The 18,056-nt window shown below is 37.5% G+C and overlaps 1 protein-coding gene across 5 annotated transcripts in view; it reads right to left on the bottom strand.

The window, feature by feature from the left end:
- Positions 1 to 17,421, bottom strand: part of VPS50 (VPS50 subunit of EARP/GARPII complex) — a 131,734-nt gene extending 114,313 nt beyond the window's left edge. Inside the window, exons 1-3 of one of the 5 annotated variants that reach the window (XM_070615661.1) lie at positions 14,618 to 14,835; positions 14,040 to 14,134; positions 10,118 to 10,186 (exon numbers count right to left, since the gene is read on the bottom strand). In XM_070615661.1, coding sequence (XP_070471762.1) covers positions 10,118 to 10,186; positions 14,040 to 14,060 — 90 coding nt within the window. In that variant the 5' untranslated portion in view covers positions 14,061 to 14,134; positions 14,618 to 14,835. Of the gene's footprint in view, positions 1 to 10,117; positions 10,187 to 13,718; positions 14,135 to 14,617; positions 14,836 to 17,224 lie in introns of those variants that run through there. The other 4 variants (XR_011539032.1, XM_008526147.2, XM_070615660.1 and 1 more) reach the window with 4 other exon arrangements.
- Positions 17,422 to 18,056: the final 635 nt, after the last annotated feature.

The following is an 18,056-nucleotide window of genomic DNA, read 5'->3' as shown; positions in this document are numbered from 1 at the left end:
AAGTCATATATTTCAACTTAACAATTTTTTTTTAATTTCTCCCTATGTATAAATTCTCCATAGTAGGTCATATGGAAACAAAGATAACTAAAATGCAGCTCTCCCTTCAAATAGTTGCTAAAATAAGAGGAGAGGTCAGAGGAATAAACAATGCGGCAATGTGAGGCAGAACATAAGGGAGATAAAGACAAAAGGAACGGCGTCAAAAGATAGTGAGTTCACATCCAATGGAAGAGGTGGCATATAGAGAATATGAGAATAGGGAAAATTTCAAATTTGAGAAATTGGAGGAATAAAGTTACAAATCTAAAGCAAAGCATAAGTAAAAACAGTGTAGAGGGAAGGCATACAGCAGATCAAACAATAGAGGGTAGCTTCCAAAAGGGTAGAAAAACGTCATGGGGGAGAGTCTGCATGTACATCAAGAGGCAATAAAATGAAACAATTGAGTTTTTTTTAAAATCCAATATATTTTAAATATACTAGAATCATATTTTTCCTTTACTAAAAATAAAATATCTTAACACATATCACTGTGCTAGATGCTGTATGAAAAAAGGAAGCATAAATATTCAGTATTTTCTTAACATAATAAACCAAGCAGGACAATTTTAAGGAAGTGGTAGACGACAAAGAAGTTATTCAATATTTTAGAGGCTGCCTTTTCCAGCAGTCACAATATACTATAAGATTGCATATAATACTACCTAGCCTATTTTTCTATTTTGATCATCTCTGAGATAAAGCTCCATGAACACACATATGCAAATACACATCATATATGCAACTTTATGAAAAATGAAAAAGAATCATAATAGAAATTTAAGTCAACATCTTTGATTTTAGCCAAGCTACTTTTCCTCTCAACATAACAACCAAAGGTTTTATGAGAACTGGGATTCAAGTCTATAAAACAAGTAGAACCCTCAAGTGTAAAGTGTTATAAAACATTTCCAGTACATTTATGGTTTCTAAGGAACTAGGCTATAACTTTGCAAAGCAATTTCCCACTTAAGAGTTCATCTCTAAAGGGAATGTATCCAAGTTTAGGAGAGAAAAAAAGAGACTAGAGATTTTGCATTTAACTACTATTTTCAAATTACACAAAATACCACACTAATCAAAAATACCAAACTAAGTTCAGCACTTTCAATTCTATTCACTTTTATAAATGTAGAAAGCTAGTTATGACAACTTAGCAGTTCTCCTTACCATTATTAAACTCAATATTCTCCTTAATTTTGAAAAGGAATTTAACCTAATGTTTAAACCCACAGAATAGCCTGGAAACTTATAATTTCCAGTAATAGGTTTTTCTTCAAACAAAAAAAAGAAGGCAAAATCTTCATTTCATAGGTCAGGTTTCAAAACTACACAGAAAATTTATAGAATAAAAACAAAATGCAAACCAACTTCCTTTACTGTACTGAGCTTATTAGACCACGGTTCACATTAAATGAATGACAGAATGCACGGCGTTTGGGAGGGAGTGGGGGAGAAAAGGAAGAAATTTTACTCTCGTAAAGCATGAATTTGGGTTTAGCAAGATAAATCTTATCAAAGGCTTTTTTTTAACTGTTTGCATTTCTTCATCAGTCAACATAAAAAAGCTATTCTGTTATAATAAATTCTAAAAACAGAAATCATAATCTTACTAAAATTAACACATTAGAGCTCTAATTGAGAGCAAAAAATGTTTAGCTACCAAAATCTATACAGAGTTCAAAGGAAGAACAAAAACATGAAGTTTTCAATATCCAATCAGTCTTATAAAAATCACAAATCACTGAACAAAAATAGGTTTAGTTTCCAAATGAAACAGGACTCAAGATCACAGATATCCTAAAATCATACATATACCATATAAGTTTGTAATGAATTGCCAGATGTCTGATTACGTGAGGAAATGACACATTTTGTTAAAATCCCACTTCAACAATAATAATCCATCAAAGCAGCCAGTTCATCAGTTTGTGCTTGTGTGATTTAAATAAAACATAGCCTTTAAAGCTAATTTTTCTTCAGGCTTTCAGTGCCATCTAGTGGAATACCGGTGAGGTTATAATTTAAAAAGGGGTTTCCGCTAGATGATTTAGATTTTTATAAAAGATTATTAAAATGGCATTATTTTAATCCAGCTTTATAAGAGACTTAAGAGATAAAAATAATGTTATTTAACCACTTTCTGCACAATAACAGCATTCTAAATATGCACATATTTGTTTTTAAAGAAATGGATCATGATTAAAACCTGATTTTATTCACAGAAATGTAGCAAGTTACTAACTTGTATTAAAAACACAAAATTAGACCACAAAACTTTTACATTTGACACTCTGCCAAACATTTTCATTTACTTCTCTTATTCAATAGTGAGGAAGATTTGCCCTGAGCTAACATCCACTGCCAATCTTCCTTTTTTTTTTTGGCTTGGGGAAGATTGTCCCTGAGCTAACATCTGTGCCAATCTTCCTCTGTTTCCTATGTGGGTCACCACCTCAGCATGGCTGACAAGTGGTGTAGGTCCATGCCCAGGACCCGAACCTGTGAACTCTGGCCGCTGAAGAAGTGCGTGCCAAACTTAACTATTATGCCACAGGGCCAGGCCCCAGTAGTTATATTTTTAACAAATATTTTCCTAAATTTATTTCTATGAAAAGGGAAACATTAAATATAATAAGAGACATCAAATATTAAAAAAAATAAAAAGCTATCTTTAAATATCTCTCAACTTCAGAGAACAACATCAAGCTGTTTGCCGCATGCTTGTCCATCAGGAGGCTAATGCTGGAAAAAAGACATCACAAATTGAAGGACAGAGAGAAAAATCCAGTGTATATGCCTTAATTTTGCTTTTCTTTTAGTTTTCAAACGCCTCATCAGACCCTCTCTCTAAAAGAAGAAACACTATCTATTCTAAGAGACATCACAGTACCTTCAGCCCCAGTGTCTAAAAATCTCCATCTTTCCAATCTCTTTGCCTTCCACATCCAATAAAATCCTCAATCCTGGGGCCAGCCTGGTAGCATAGCAGTTAATTTTGTATGCTCCGCTTCAGTGGCCCAGGGTTCGCTGGTTTTGATCCCAGACGTGGAACTATGTACCGCTTATCAAGCCATGCTGTAGCAGGCATCCCACATATAAAGTAGAGGAAGAGGGGCAGAGATGTTAGCTCAAGGCCAATCTTCCTCAGCAAAAAGTGGAGGATTGGTGGCAGATATTGGTGGCAGATATTAGCTCAGGGCTAATCTTCCTCAAAAATAAAGAGAGAAAAATCCTCAGTCCTAAATTCTGCTTTTAAATTGTCTCTCAAATTTAACCTTCCTCCATTTTCCAAACTTCAAGTTCTTATCTTCTTCTTAGTCAGTATCCTACTGTCCAGGATTTCCATTCAAAAATCTACCTGTACACTGGTTATCCTTCTAAAACAAATTAATCACCAACTCTAGAAGAGCCTGCACTCACTTCTACTTAATCCTAATACTCTCTCAGCTGTGCTACCACTGTGCATACCTTACTCTAGACCTCTACTGCACTTCTACTACTCTGTGGTTATCTATTTTTGCTTGTCTCTCCCACACAGGTTAAGGTAGGAACACAGTCTTGTACCTCTTTGCATCTTGAAAACTTAGAAACTGCCTATCTCAATAAATATTTGTCATGCAAGAAGGGTTAAAAATCTCAAAGCAGCTGAAGCCAAGAGAAGAATAATTTCATTAATGGTTAAAAGAACACAGCTAAATATTATTAGGCTTGAGCGCTTAAGAAAAATTCTATATGGTTTTGCAGATCCATGGTTAGAGTCCCTCTTGGTACCACCTGCAGAAGACGCCTGTCTTAAATGATACATAACCCTAAATTGAAAGTTTTTATCCCAATCACTAACATGAAAAGTCTCCTGGTCATAAACTTCAATACTAATCCTGTCTAATACAGATACCAATATGCTCATCTTCTAAAAAACTACTCAGTACATTCTTTTGCATGTATATTTTTTCTATCTTCTCTCTCCTACAAATATTACAACAGAGAAAGGACAAAATATCAGAGCAAAAAGGGCTCTTAAATAGCATCTAGTCTAATCAAACCTCTTCACAGATGCCTTCCCTGTAATAAGATGAATGTTTTAAGTTGGTACTTTGAGCCTAGCTCTCCTCACTCTTATCCCAGCACACTTTCTTCGGATCTGGGTAAAGTTTTGAAAACCAAGCTCTGTAGTTAGTGTGTGGTTTCAGGATTCTTTTCATGGACACTAAGAAGCCAAGTCAAATCCACTTACCTTACTTCAGAGAAGTATTTCAAATGCTAGAAAACATTCTGCCCAAACTCCCAGAATGTTATATAACGGAAATGCTGCAGAGTAGGCAGGTATACTCAATAAATATTTGTGGAATAGATTAAGTATAAAAACAACAATACATTCTTATATTTAGACAAATATGTTCTCAAGTTTTGACTTCAACAGATACTACTTTTGTCCCCTCACCCTATATTTTTCTGTATTGAAAAAATTAAAAGCACAGGGGCTGGCCCAGTGGAGCAGCAGTTAAGTTCACACACTCTGCTTAGGTGGCCCCAGGTTTGCCGGTTGGGATCCTGGGTGTGGACCTACATACCACTTGTCGAGCCATGCTGTGGCAGGCATCCCACATATAAAGTAGAGGAAGATGGGCATGGAAGTTAGCTCAGGGCCAGTCTTCCTCAGCAAAAAGAGGAGGATTGGCAGCAGACGTTAGCTCAGAGCTAATCTTCCTCAAAAAACAAACAAATAAACAAAAACATAGCTAAACCAAGCATGTAATAGTAAACATAGCTGAGTCCTATTTGTATTTATGAGTTAGTGAAATCAAAGTCTTAAAAAAAGAACTTACCTTTAAAGAACAATATCAGGAGGCAGTATTCATAAAAAATATCAATATTAGTACTCCTTTTCAGAATTATGATACACAACCATTATGGAAGCACTATAGAAAGTGTTTATTTCAAGTTGAAATGTAGATTCATAAGATTCTGAATACTGATATTTTTATTTTTTAATCAGGATTCAACAAATACTCTCAAACACAGTCCTAACAAGTTCTTTAACTACTGCAATTATTATATATTAAAATAATTTTAGTCTTAATTCTTCATAATTCTTGTAACAAATTAAATTAAGTAAAAACCTTTCATTTAATTCAAAAAAGTATAAATTTCACTAAATGAATAACAAACCTAGTCAGTAAATACTATATAAATCATGTACTATCTATAATATAGAGTACAGTATTCTTATATCCTTACTTCTGCACAAAAATACCATTAATTTGAAATATAACAGAATCCATTTCCCAGGAATGAAATTTTAGGTCATCACTAACTCTTTACATTCTCTCACAAAAATTGTCATTAAAACTTCCAAAGTTTGTTCTAAAAAAATTCCTGTATTTTTCCTTTCTCCATTCTTATCACATCCTCAACTTGGCCGATGGTTCCCAACCTTGGCTCCACGCTGGAATCACCTGGGGATCTTTAACACTACTGACACTTGGCCCCACCCCACACACTGTGATTTAAAATGAATGCGGTTTGGCCCAGGTAATGAGTAATTCTAACGTACAGCAAAGTTTGTGCACCACTGACCTTGGCTCTGAACTATTTAACCTAAGATTTTTGAAATCTATCTCAAAGTTTCCTTTCCTATAGCAAGTTCTGAAAAGAAGCCTAATTTTTTTGCTTCACTAAACTATTTTCACCACCAAAATTCCAAATTTCCAGTATATGGATTATTATTTGACTCACATCTCATCTTAAAATGGGATACAGTGTCATCTTGTCTACAAAATATACAAAGTGTACCAAATGATTCCTAAGGTGTCTTCCCACTCAGAATTTACATAGTTCTCAAAAAAGAAAAAATCAACAAAACTTTCTGGATCATCAAGCACACCTAACGCCCTCTTCACCTCCCCTTCACTACCCTCCATATGAAATTTGCCAATATTAGACCATTCTGAGCCTAAACAAACAGCCATTTCATATGATTCATCCTAATATTTTCCTACTTATCCTTTACACTAGAACCTTTTAATGTAACAGAACCCAAGCTAAACTATTTCTTTCTTGAAAACCCCAATGAAATCTCAATTCCTTGTTACAACTTAGAAAGACATTACGAGAAGCAAAGGAAAAAGAAATGAAGACCATTCCTGAAGACCAAGGATGCCTTTTTTTTATGTTCTACCAACACTCGAGTGACATACAGCTATTAAATGAAATTAGGGCTTAAAAGTTTCTCTATACAAGTATTTACACTGACTATTTAAATAACATAAATTGGGGTTTTTTATTTGTTTGTTCTTTACTTCTTGCACTAGGATATCAGGGGAACACAAACTAAGATAGTGTTCTACTTTTTTATTGAGGTACAATTGACATACAACATTATATGAGTTTCCAGTGTACAACATAATGATTGGATATTTGTATTATATTGTAAATAATCACCACAATAAGTCTAGTTAGCATGTGTCACCATACACAGTTACAGAGATTTTTTTTCTTATAAGAACTTTTAAAATCTACTCTGTTAGCAACTTTCAAATATGCAATACAGTATTGCTAACTATAGTCCCCATGCTGTACTTTACATCTCCACGACTTATTTATTTTTTAACTGGACGTTAGTACTTTTTGACTCCCTTCATCCATTTCCCATTTCAGCCCTCTCCACCTCCCCACACACCTCTGGCAACCACCAAGCTGTTCTCTGTATCTATGAGCTTGGAGTTTTTTATGTTTTTTTTAGATTCCACATATAAGTGAGATCATATGGTATTTGTCTTTCTCTGTCTGACTTATTTCCCTTAGCATAATGCCCTCAAGGTCCATCCATTTTGTCACAAATGGCAAGATTTCATTCTTTTTTATGGCTGAATAATATTCCATTGTATATGTATACCACATTTTTTATCCATTCATCCATCAATGGATACTTAGGTTCTTTCTATTCTCAGCTGTTGTAAACAATGCTGCAATGAACATGGCAGTGCATATATCTTTTTGAGTTAATATTTTCATTTTCTTTGGATAAATACCCAGAAGGGAATTGCTGGATCATATGGTAGTTCCATTTTTAATTTTTTAAGGAACTTCCATACTGTTTTCCATTGTGGCGGCACCAATTTACAATCCCACCAACAGGGCGCAAGGGTTCCCTTTTCCCCACATCCTTGCCAACTCTTCTTACTTTTCCTTTTGTTTGTTTTGTTTCGTTTTGGTGAGGAAGATTGGCCCTGAGCTAACATCTGTGCCAACCTTCCTCTATTTTCTATCTGGGACACCACCACAGCATGGCTTGATAAGCAGTGTGTAGGCCCATGCCTGGGATCCGACCCCACGAACCCTAGGCTCCCAAAGTGGAAAGCGCAAACTTAACCACTACGCCTCCAGGCTGGCCTCTTACTTTTCCATCTTTTTGGTAACAGCCATTCTAACAAATATATATTGTTACTAAAAATATCTCCCTACACCAGACTATCACATAGCTTTCTTTTTAAACCTAGTAATGTACTGTGAGCATTTTCTATGCAACATATATATGTAGAATCTAAAAAAGCCAAACTCATAGAAACAGAGCCTTTATAAAAGTGTTGTTGCCGTGGCTGTGGCATAGGGGAAATGGGGATATTTTGTCAAAGAATACACACTTCTAGTTATAAGATGAATAAGTTCTGGGGATCTAATAAAAATATTTAAAAAATAAAAAAAAAATACGTATGACCTAACTATAAAGTCATACCTAAGTTGTGAAACACATACTCAGCATTAAAGTTATACCAAGCCATGCTGTGCAGGGAATTTCTGAACACAAGTCTTCTTGAGTCTTTTTTTTTTTTTAAAGATTTTATTTTTCTCCTCTTTCTCCCTAAAGTCCCCCGGTACATAGCTGTATATTCCTAGTTGTGGGTCCTTCTAGTTGTGGCATGTGGGATGCTGCCTCAGCGTGGTTTGATGAGTAGTGCCATGTCCGCACCCAGGATTCGAACTGATGAAACACTGGGCCGCCTGCAGCAGAGCGCGCGAACTTAACCACTAGGCCATGGGGCCAGCCCCATTCTTGAGTCTTAATTTCAGTACTGACTATGAACTTCATCCATATCAAACTCAGTCTACTGACTGGAGCTTTGCCACTCTCTGGAGCCAGCAAGTTTTTTTCCTTTTTTTTTTTTTTTTACAGATTGGCACCTGAGCTACAACTGTTGCCAATCTTTTTTTTCTCTTCTTCTTTTTCTCCCCAAAGCCCCCCAGGACATAGCTGTGTATTCTACTTGTGAGTGCCTCTGGTTGTGCTGTGGGATGCCGCCTCAGCATGGCCTGATGAGTGGTGCCATGTCCATATCTAGGATCCGAACCGTGAAACCCTGGGCCACTGAAGTGGAGCATGCGAACTTAACCACTCGGCCACGGGGCCAGCCCCCCACCAACTCTTAAATTCTCAAAACCACCTAGAGTAGAAAGCAGTGGCTCTGCTCACCCTGCAGCACTTGTGATGTTTCAAGACAATGCACAGAGAGAATAGGCACAGAAGCTTATAAGGCTTTCTTAGTGGAAGGCTAAAGTTAAGCTGAGAGCATTGATACTAATTTCACTATTAACTGTTTTACAATTTTAACTTAGCTTCTTAGTGTGTGTCAATCAGACCAATGCCCTAGGCTGAGTCATCACCGGAACCATTTACATTTGCTGACCTTGTGATCCCAGACCTGCCTCTCTCCATGGTACCAGTCATCTCAAAAGTACACACCACTAGTCACTGATGGGGCTAAAGTGGGGGAGTCATTAAGAAGACTGTGCAATGAGACCACTATAAATCCACTACCAACGACTACTGGACAAACATCACATCACAGCTCATGGTTTAAAGATAAGAGAAAGTTCTTATGCAATACTTTCACGTATTTTTTAAAGAGGCTCAATTATCAACTTTACATTGGTTCCAAAACATGTAATGCTATCTAATTCAAGGCATGTTCATAATGCATGATAATCTTTTTTTCTTAAGTCAAAGAAATAAAGAGAATTATCTGTCAACGAGGATTTATGGTTATCTCTTAGTTCCCAATTTTATCACATTCAATAATCTTTTATAACATTATATAAAACTATTCAAAATGCCTCTTTAAGGTTTTTGTCTAAGCCATTTCATGTAAAAGTGTTGGTTACAATTGTATCATATTTGGAGAATATGTTGGGTCTGATCTAAAATAAAGGCTAAGCAGCAAATACAAAATTCACTCTAAGGCACCTCACAGAAGTGGGCAATCCTTCTCCTAAGAAGTTGACTCTGAGGTGTGACAAGAGGCCTTATAATTGCTCACCAAGAGAAACAGGCCCTATGTATTAAGATGCAAGACACAGAAAACAAACAGTAGTTTCCAATATGATCCTCAAATTGAAAATCACAAGAGCAGACATTCAGGAAAACAGGCTTTGATCTGTGAGGGAGTTACTATTCACAGAGGCAGCTCCAAGTGGCAACAGCCCAGAGCAAGAAACAGCGGGAATTTATTTATTTAACAATGGTTAATAATTCTCCTGAGGGGAAGCCAGCTAGCTTTCAAATAACACCTATTAAATTTGTAAACTAAGAAGTTCACATGAATATTAGGGGATTAAAATCTAAGATATCTACAATTCAGTGTAAGTTATGCTTTAGCTACTTATTCAAAAATCTCTGCTTCATAACAAAAACATAATTAACTATGATTTTTGGCTCAGAGCATTACAACATAAAAAGTAAATTATTTAATTTCATTTCTCCAAATTATAGCAGATAAATCAATAAGTTTCTCATATAGCTATAACTGTTTCAGGTTAAGAATTTGATACAATAATAAACTCTAAATTTATCAATTTCACATTTTCTGTTTCACTATAATGAATCATACTGCATCCCAATGAGTAATGAAAGCAAAAACCAGGCCCCAAGCCTACTGTACTATACAAATTTACCTAGTGTATCATGACAACCACCTGTCTGTGGGAAGGAAAAGCCTCTGCAAATCAATTATTATCCAAAGGCAATGATATTTTCTCAAAGAAGTGAAAAGTCACGCTCACACATGTAGATCAATACCTTTCCAGGGACCCGGAGACTCTCGATGGCACCGAGATCACTGAGGCTCTCTGGAGGGCTTTTAAGACCCTTAAAAAAATAATAAAAGAATTTTAATTGTGCTGCAGAACTGTAAAATGATAGAACATACCTATTCAAATAGAAATCACCATTTTAAAAACATAACTTATCCTGCTTTAAAATATATAGAACATATGTTCTAAAAACAATTGTCACTTAATACATATAGTACTATCATTATATCAAGTAAAGATATACTTTTCGTAGTTCAAAGTAAAAGTATTACATGCACCATCATAACTAACGTTTGAAGTCTAACTTAATTAACCATGATTTAAAAACAACCAAAAGAGGAGGCCGGCTCCATGGCCGAGTGGTTAAGTTTGCACACTCCGCTGTGGCGGCCCAGGGTTCAGACCCTGGGTGCGGACACGGCACCGCTCGTCAGGCCACGTTGAGGCGGCGTCCCACATCCCACAACTAGAAAGACGTGCAACTAAGATATACAACTGTGTACGGGGTGGGGGGGGGTGGGGGGGCGGGGTTGGAGAGAAAAAGCAGGAAAAAAAAAAAGATTGGCAACAGTTGTTAGCCCAGGTGCCAATCTTTAAAAAAAAAAAAAAAAACCACCACCAAAAGAAAAGAAACCTGGGTGACAAAAAGGATTCTATAAAAGAATTTATCTATTAATCATTACCAAATTCACCTGGTAAAAAGGTCCAAGTATTATGACTCACTGATACAATAAACCAACCAAATGAGCTAATCAAAGATTTTTAAATAATGCTAATTGCTTAATTAATACATAAGTAATCCTTTGATTTTATTTGATTATTTCTCACCAATGCACCCCAATTTATACTGCATAATTGAGACTTAAACCTGATGTCTCACTGCTTTCTACCTGTTCTTTAGCTCTTCGTTACCCGGTACTTTCTATATTCACACCAACTGAAGGATTCTGAAAGTCTCATTTGTACCAGGGAAAGTTATCAAGACAGAAAGAATTTAGCAATTTAAATTTTCTTTAACAGCCTCTTTTTAAAAATAGGCCATTCAAAGCAGACACCTGAAATTCCTGTAATATTAGTCTGTAAGCAAATTAGCTGGTACATGAATTTGAGGAGAGATCTATGCTACAGGCAAGTTTTTGTCCTTTAGATGCCCTACATCGACCCATTGGTGTCCTTAGTAACCAAAACATATGGTACATTTATGTTGATTATTTGAGACTTAAAGCAGAACTTGCTTATTTTTAAATTATAGAGGTGTGTATTTATCTTCCCTATTCTAAAATACCACCAGTCATTTCTACAAGTTTTTATGACAAGATGCTCTGCCTCACCCCCAAGTCTTCCATCACTCCCAGAATACCCCACCCAGCCTTCTCCCTCTTTCACACACACATACTCACCCTCTAAAGAAACCAATACCCCACTTTAAGAATTAACTCCTCTATGAAGTCTTCCTAAATCCCTATGTTTCAAAGAACACACTATTTCTCAGTATTGTCCATGGATCATCTCCATCAACATCACTCAGGAAATTTTTTAAACGTGATTCCTGGGTCCCACCACAGATTTAGATCTGAATAGGTATTTCTAGATTAGGACCAGGAATTGCATTTTAACAAGCAACCCTGGTGATTCATATAATCACGAATGTTTTAGAAACCCAGCTAGACATTTTCCAACACCACACCTCTACCAAAGCAGTGAAGTTTTAAACATTAAATATATCTCTCTTTCTCTTCCAGACCATAAGTCTCAAGAGAAAGGAGAGAGCGAGTCTTATTTGCTTCTATAGCCCAGTGACTAGCAAAGTTCCAGGAACAGAGTAAACACCAAAGAAATGAATAAATTATCCACTAGAAGTCTTTGGTCAGGCTCCAATCTCCAGCTAATTAGAACATTGTTCCCATGGGAACATGTAATTGACTTTAAAATGAAGTTTCCAGGGAAGTTTGCTGGAATAAGAAAAGCATAGGTACTGAGGTTTACTGTCTTACAATGAGTGAGGAAATAAAAGTACGTAACTACTCTTGTGCACTTGTTCTTCCTTGTCCCAATTTCTCACCCATAGTCATCACGGGGGCAAAACATCAAGTGGTAAAGAAGGCAAGGTTGGCTTATACAACTAAACTTCTATATACATTATACACTCACATACATACGTTCATACATACACACATTTATGAGAGTAAATCTTCATGATTTGATTCAAAATCATGACCACCCATAATATATCTTTTAAAAGATGTAATTTCCATGCCTTTTAAACAAACACTTTTAAAAAGTACAGATTTGTTTAACCAATCTAACAGAAATCCTAGGAGGGATGCATCATGTGTAATTTTCTTTCCCCAGAGCTACTCAGTAAAGAAACCAACGGCTGAAATGTAAACAACGATATATACCAATATCTAGAAAAAGGTCTAACCTCCAAATTAGTCACCAAACATAATAATTTGCTACTAATACATGGCAACTTTCCATGAAATATACAAAATAAAAGTAATAAAAATTGGAAACCCTACATACATGTTAGGAAGCAGGAGAGCACAGTGATTCAAAGAATGGGCTCTGTGGCCTTGAACAATCTGCCTAACCTACCTATCATTACATTCTAATGATGATGACAGTCATTAGATGGTGACATCTCAGAGGCTGTTATAAGGAGTAAGGGAGATAATGTATGTGACAGGCCAAAAACAGGGTATGGTACACAGCAAGCATTCTTTAAGTGTTAACCATTATTATGAATATCATTGTGATCACAGAGAAATGTTTTTCTTTTCTCTTATCAGAACAGAAATGAAGAATTACCTAAATGTCTCAAAGCACATCTGACATTCATCTGTATTTTAGGATTACAGATCCTGAACCCTTTAATTAGTAATTTTATAGATTTCTACTAACAGATAGGAAGTCATCATTTTTACTTTCACCTTCCCCTCTCTAAGCAGGAAGACATGGTTATAACTGTAGTACTCTGCCTTTATTAAATTGAAACTTTCACTGTAATCATTAAGCATTATTTTTCTTTTGTAACTGGTTTTGTTTTGATAACTTCCCCAATTTAAATTTATACAAAATTCAGCGTAAATAATTCCTGCCACTGCACTTTCTTTCTTTTCCCAAATCAGATTAACACTTCAGACTATTTCTAGTATGTCTACATGAATCCTCAGTTTCCTTTCATGACACTAGCAACTTAACATCCCAATGGTCTAAAGGAGCATGTGAGATGACTTGCATTTCCTTCTCTTTTCAGCAAAACTCAGTAGAGTGTTTATCCTCAATCCTCAGTTTATCTAGAAGCCACTCTAATCAGGCTCCCCACCTCTTCACAAAAAGTGCTGCTGTTAGATCACCAAGGACCTCTCTGCTGCTCAGTACAAAGGCTCCTTCTCATTCTCACCTGACATGGCCCATCTGCAGCATTTAACACAGCTGGTCATTCCCTCCTCTTTTAAATTCTTTACTTGGCTTCCAGGACCCACTCTACTTGGTTGTTCTCTTTATCCAACATTCATCCAACAAATACTTATTGAGCATCTGTTATGGGACAGGTGCTCTTCAGGATGCTGCAGACTTCTTACCTGGCTGGCTGCTCCTTCTCAGTCTGCCCAGCTACCTCCACAGCTTCTCCTTGACATTTTAACACTGAATTCTCAAAAGCTCCAACTTTGGACTCTTCTATATCTCATGCACTTCGCTGGTGATCTTAGCCAGTTTATATACCTTTTACATGCTCGTAACTCCCAAATTTTTATCTATACCCTAAATTTCTCCTCAGAAATTCACTCTTTTAGCCAACTGCCTACTTTATCTCTCCATTTAAATATCTACAAGGCTTTCAAATTAACAAGGCTAAAAACATTCTCCTTTCCTTCACTCGTTCCTTCCTCCGTCTTACCTACCTTGGTAAATGGCAATTCCATTCTTCCAATTGCTGGGGCCAAACCATTTAGAGTCAACCTTGATGCTTCTCTTTCTCTCACAGCCCAAATCCAATCTGTCAAAAAATCCTGTTTACAATATCTCCACAATCCGACCTCTTCTCAACACTTTCAAAGCTAGCACCCGGGTACGGCTCACACTTGGATTACTGCGATAGCATCCTTATTGGTCTACCTCCTTTTGCTTTTTCTCTCTTCAATCTATTCTTAAAACAGACGCCAGAAAGATCTTTCTGCAGTATATGTCAAATTACATCTCTCCCCTGCTTGCTATTTCAACCAAAATAGAAGCATGGCCTTGCTATGAGTGAGGAGAAAAGTAGGAGGAGATGAGGTCAGGATGAAGTTCTTCGTTCTCTTACTTCTTCCCCTCAGCTTCCTGACCTCAGCTCCTACACTTTTCTGCTCCAACACTTCCCTCCACCCACACTGGCCTCTTGCTGTTCCCCAAACATGCTCCTGGCTCAGGGCCTCTGCATTGGCTGTTCCTTCCACCCAGAATGCTCCTTCCCAGATATCCAAATGGTCAACTTCCTCACCTCCTTCAAGTTTCTATTCAAATGATACACCTTCTCGGTGATGTCTTCCACGGCCACCTCATCTAAAATCATAAATGACTCCAAATTCCCAACAACTCCCAGTATTCCCTATCCTGTTTTCCTCCGAAGTATTTATCACCTTGTCTGCCTGAGCACTTGTCTGTTTTGTTCACTGGTGCATCCTCCGAACTTAGAATAGTGCCTGGCACATAGTGCTCAATGAACATTTGTTGAATGAGCTGCAAGAACAGAGGCCAGCACAACGGAGAAAGCAGAACAATAGATCTCATCTAAATAAAGAGAGCTAACAAAGCCTGCTCTCCCACTCTATCCCAAACCGAGATCCTGGGAGAGCTGAACTACCAAAAAACCTGAATTTCATATCTCATATTGTTACATTTTCTGTAGCCTCACAAAGAAGAAACACCTTGTGTATATTTATTCATAATACTACTACATTTAACCCAATAATAAACAGCACTAAATAAAATCCCCAATGTAACTCTAGGCAGAAACCTACTTTCGTACTTCACAGATTCATGAACTGTGTATTAATAATGATCAAATAAGTAGAAGTCAAGCCTTAAACATATGTAATTAGGATGACTTTAAAAATGTGTGTAAAATTCATAATTTTACCTCACTTTTACATAGTATAGTTCCAGCTTTTCATATGCATGCTTTAGTTGGGGTTTGTTTCCATCTTATAAGCACAGATTTCACCCACTCAAACCAATAAGCAACTGACTGAGGCTGAAGAGTTACCATTTTCAGCACAATTTCACTACGTTTAGGAGGCATAAACTCATTATCACTGATATCTGGACTTTCGTATTTTTTCTCTCCCTCTTATTATTACAAAATATGGTTAAAAAACAACAAACCAACCAAAGTTGCTGAGCAATGATGACAATGTTGACTACACTGAAGTGCACGGCAAACAACATGAGAGAGCACAAACTTAGCTGATGCACCAAAGTCCAAATTCAGCATTCCAAAGGCAGTTTAAAAGTATTAGTGGTATAATGTACAAAAGTGCATATTGTTTTAAAAATCAAACAGATATCATAGTCAGCCTGAAATCATCTATTGTATCAATTACTGCAACAGCCTGCTTCCAGCTTTCCTGCTCCCCCACCACCAACACAGCCACTGAGATGATCTCTATGATCAAGTGCTTCTTTGATAAGGCCCAGGAACTTCATTAACTCCTTTATTTACCTCTTTACCTTCATCATATCATATAAACATGACCACCAGCCTGTCTCCATGAGGTATATGTTATTATTCCTATTTTAAAGATGAGAAAACAGAGACTTGGAAAGTTAGGTGACTTGCTCAAGGTCACACAGCTACTACAGGATGGAGCAGGACCCAAACTCACTCTCAAAGAACAAATAATATGAAGCATAACATCAGTACTCAACAAATGTGAGAGGTTGCCAAACGTTACTACCCACTTACTTACATATTTTCTTACTCACAGAACTTTTTTATTCTATGTTCATGACATTACCAATATTTATTTGACAGGAGTAAAATAATCATGTGGGACTCATGTATTGTTCACCAGAAATCTACAATTTGTAACCTGTTCAGATATCTCCCAAATTCTAAATTCTCAAATAAGAATTTGATTTGGAATTTGTATTCTTTTTTTAATCAACAACAAAAACTCATAAATGAACTTTTCATTAAATGATTATCCTACACTTTCTCCAAAGTTCTCAAAACCACGTTGATTTAAAACTCTAAAGTATCTTTCTCTCATTAAAAGAATAAGAATTGCCAGTACTAGTGAAATATTAGACTTGAAATAAATAATGGTATATAAAACCAAGTCATGATCAGGAAGTACATAAAAGAAAATGTCTCCCAATTCTTGCTTGAAGTTGAGGCATTATTAGGAAGTCCCTAACATTTATGAAATGGGATAGAAAATAGCCAGTTTTTATTCACCAATTATCCTTCTGGCAAAAATATATATATATGTATTACTATTTTGCCATAACAATAACTAAAAAAGGTAGCATTTCGCAATTTTCACATATATTAGCTTATTAATGGCCCTCATAACAGAACTGTGACAGAGGATGAACAAAAAGAACTCTTCTCATTTTCACATGCGGAAACTGAAGGTACAAGGTTTGAGAACTTGCCCAAAGACATAAAGCTACGAAGTCTGTCTTCAATTTAGGTGTTTTTTTCACTCCTTCCAGGTCATCTCTACGGCACAGACTCACCTCCCTACCCAAGCCATCTGCTCAAAGACGACAGACAGCATCAATGTGGGGAAACCTGCAAGGCAGCTGGGGCTGTCACTGGAAAGATGGCAAAGGGGGATGATGGGAGACAAACATAGCCTCTGACTCCCTCATTCACCTCGTCTAAACGAATGTTTCTGGAACGCCACCACCCGCTGCAGCAGGGTTCTGATCCGGGCGGTGCCGGTGACTTTTCTAGGGGGTGTCCCGGCTTCCCCGTGCCCCTGCCACCTGCCACCACCTATAACTTAGGTCTCCTTCCGCAGCGGCCCAGGAACAGAACATCTCGGCTCCTCTCCCAGGGGAGATGAAGAATGCATTTGCTTCAGCTGCCGTGACTTACCTGTCGAGTCATAAGAGATTTGATTTTTTGCATTGTCGAAATCGTGAGGGGGGGTTCCCTGCCACAAAGAAATAACAAATCACACCGAACCAGCAGACAGCTGGCCCCGACACAGGGAAGCCATAGTGAGTGGTCACGTGGAGCTGCCGACCCGGGTCATCCTTTCTTGCCCTGGGCATGCTGGGAACTGTAGTCCCAGCATAGTAAAATGAAGGAGAAAGAACAGCGCGGGTACTACATTTCCCAGCAAGCAAAATAGCAGGCGCTTTAGTTAAGCCTGCACATCTTGTTGCTCTGAGTGACCGCGGCGACTGCTGGTCTTTACAGAGGTGTCTGCTCTCGGTAGCTCTCCTCGGCGAGGCGTAAACCTAACTCATAGGTGACGAGGCATTGAGGGACAGGAACAAAGATTGAGAAGACAGTATATAAACCAGACTGACATGATGCCCCTAGGAATGTGATGAAGGAAACCCAGCCTGGTCTAGAAGGGCGCGGTGGGAGAACGTGAGGCTGACGCAAAGGAGCAGGAAGCCAAGGGAGGCGCTCCGCAAGAGGGGACCTGAGCGCGTGGGACGGCCCGGTAGTGCTGGCCTTGGCCTGAGAGAAGGTGTAGTTCAGGTGGTCCAGTAGGCGACTGGGCTAGGTAGGGTAGGGCTCTTCTTCCTTAGGCTTGGCATCCACTTCAAAAAAGCCCTAAAACTAAAGGATTTAGTTCCCACCTATCATTTTACTACCTGCAAAATCTAAGGCAAGTCAAGATGAAAATATAACAATAATAAATACACAGGTCACTTTAAAGTCCTCTTTTCAACTTTTAGCAGTTCATTTAAAT

The sequence above is a fragment of the Equus przewalskii genome, chromosome 4, assembly GCF_037783145.1.
Source record: "Equus przewalskii isolate Varuska chromosome 4, EquPr2, whole genome shotgun sequence".
Lineage (NCBI taxonomy): Eukaryota > Metazoa > Chordata > Mammalia > Perissodactyla > Equidae > Equus > Equus przewalskii.
Note: the sequence above shows the minus strand (reverse complement) of the source record. Positions and strands in the feature narration are given on the sequence as shown.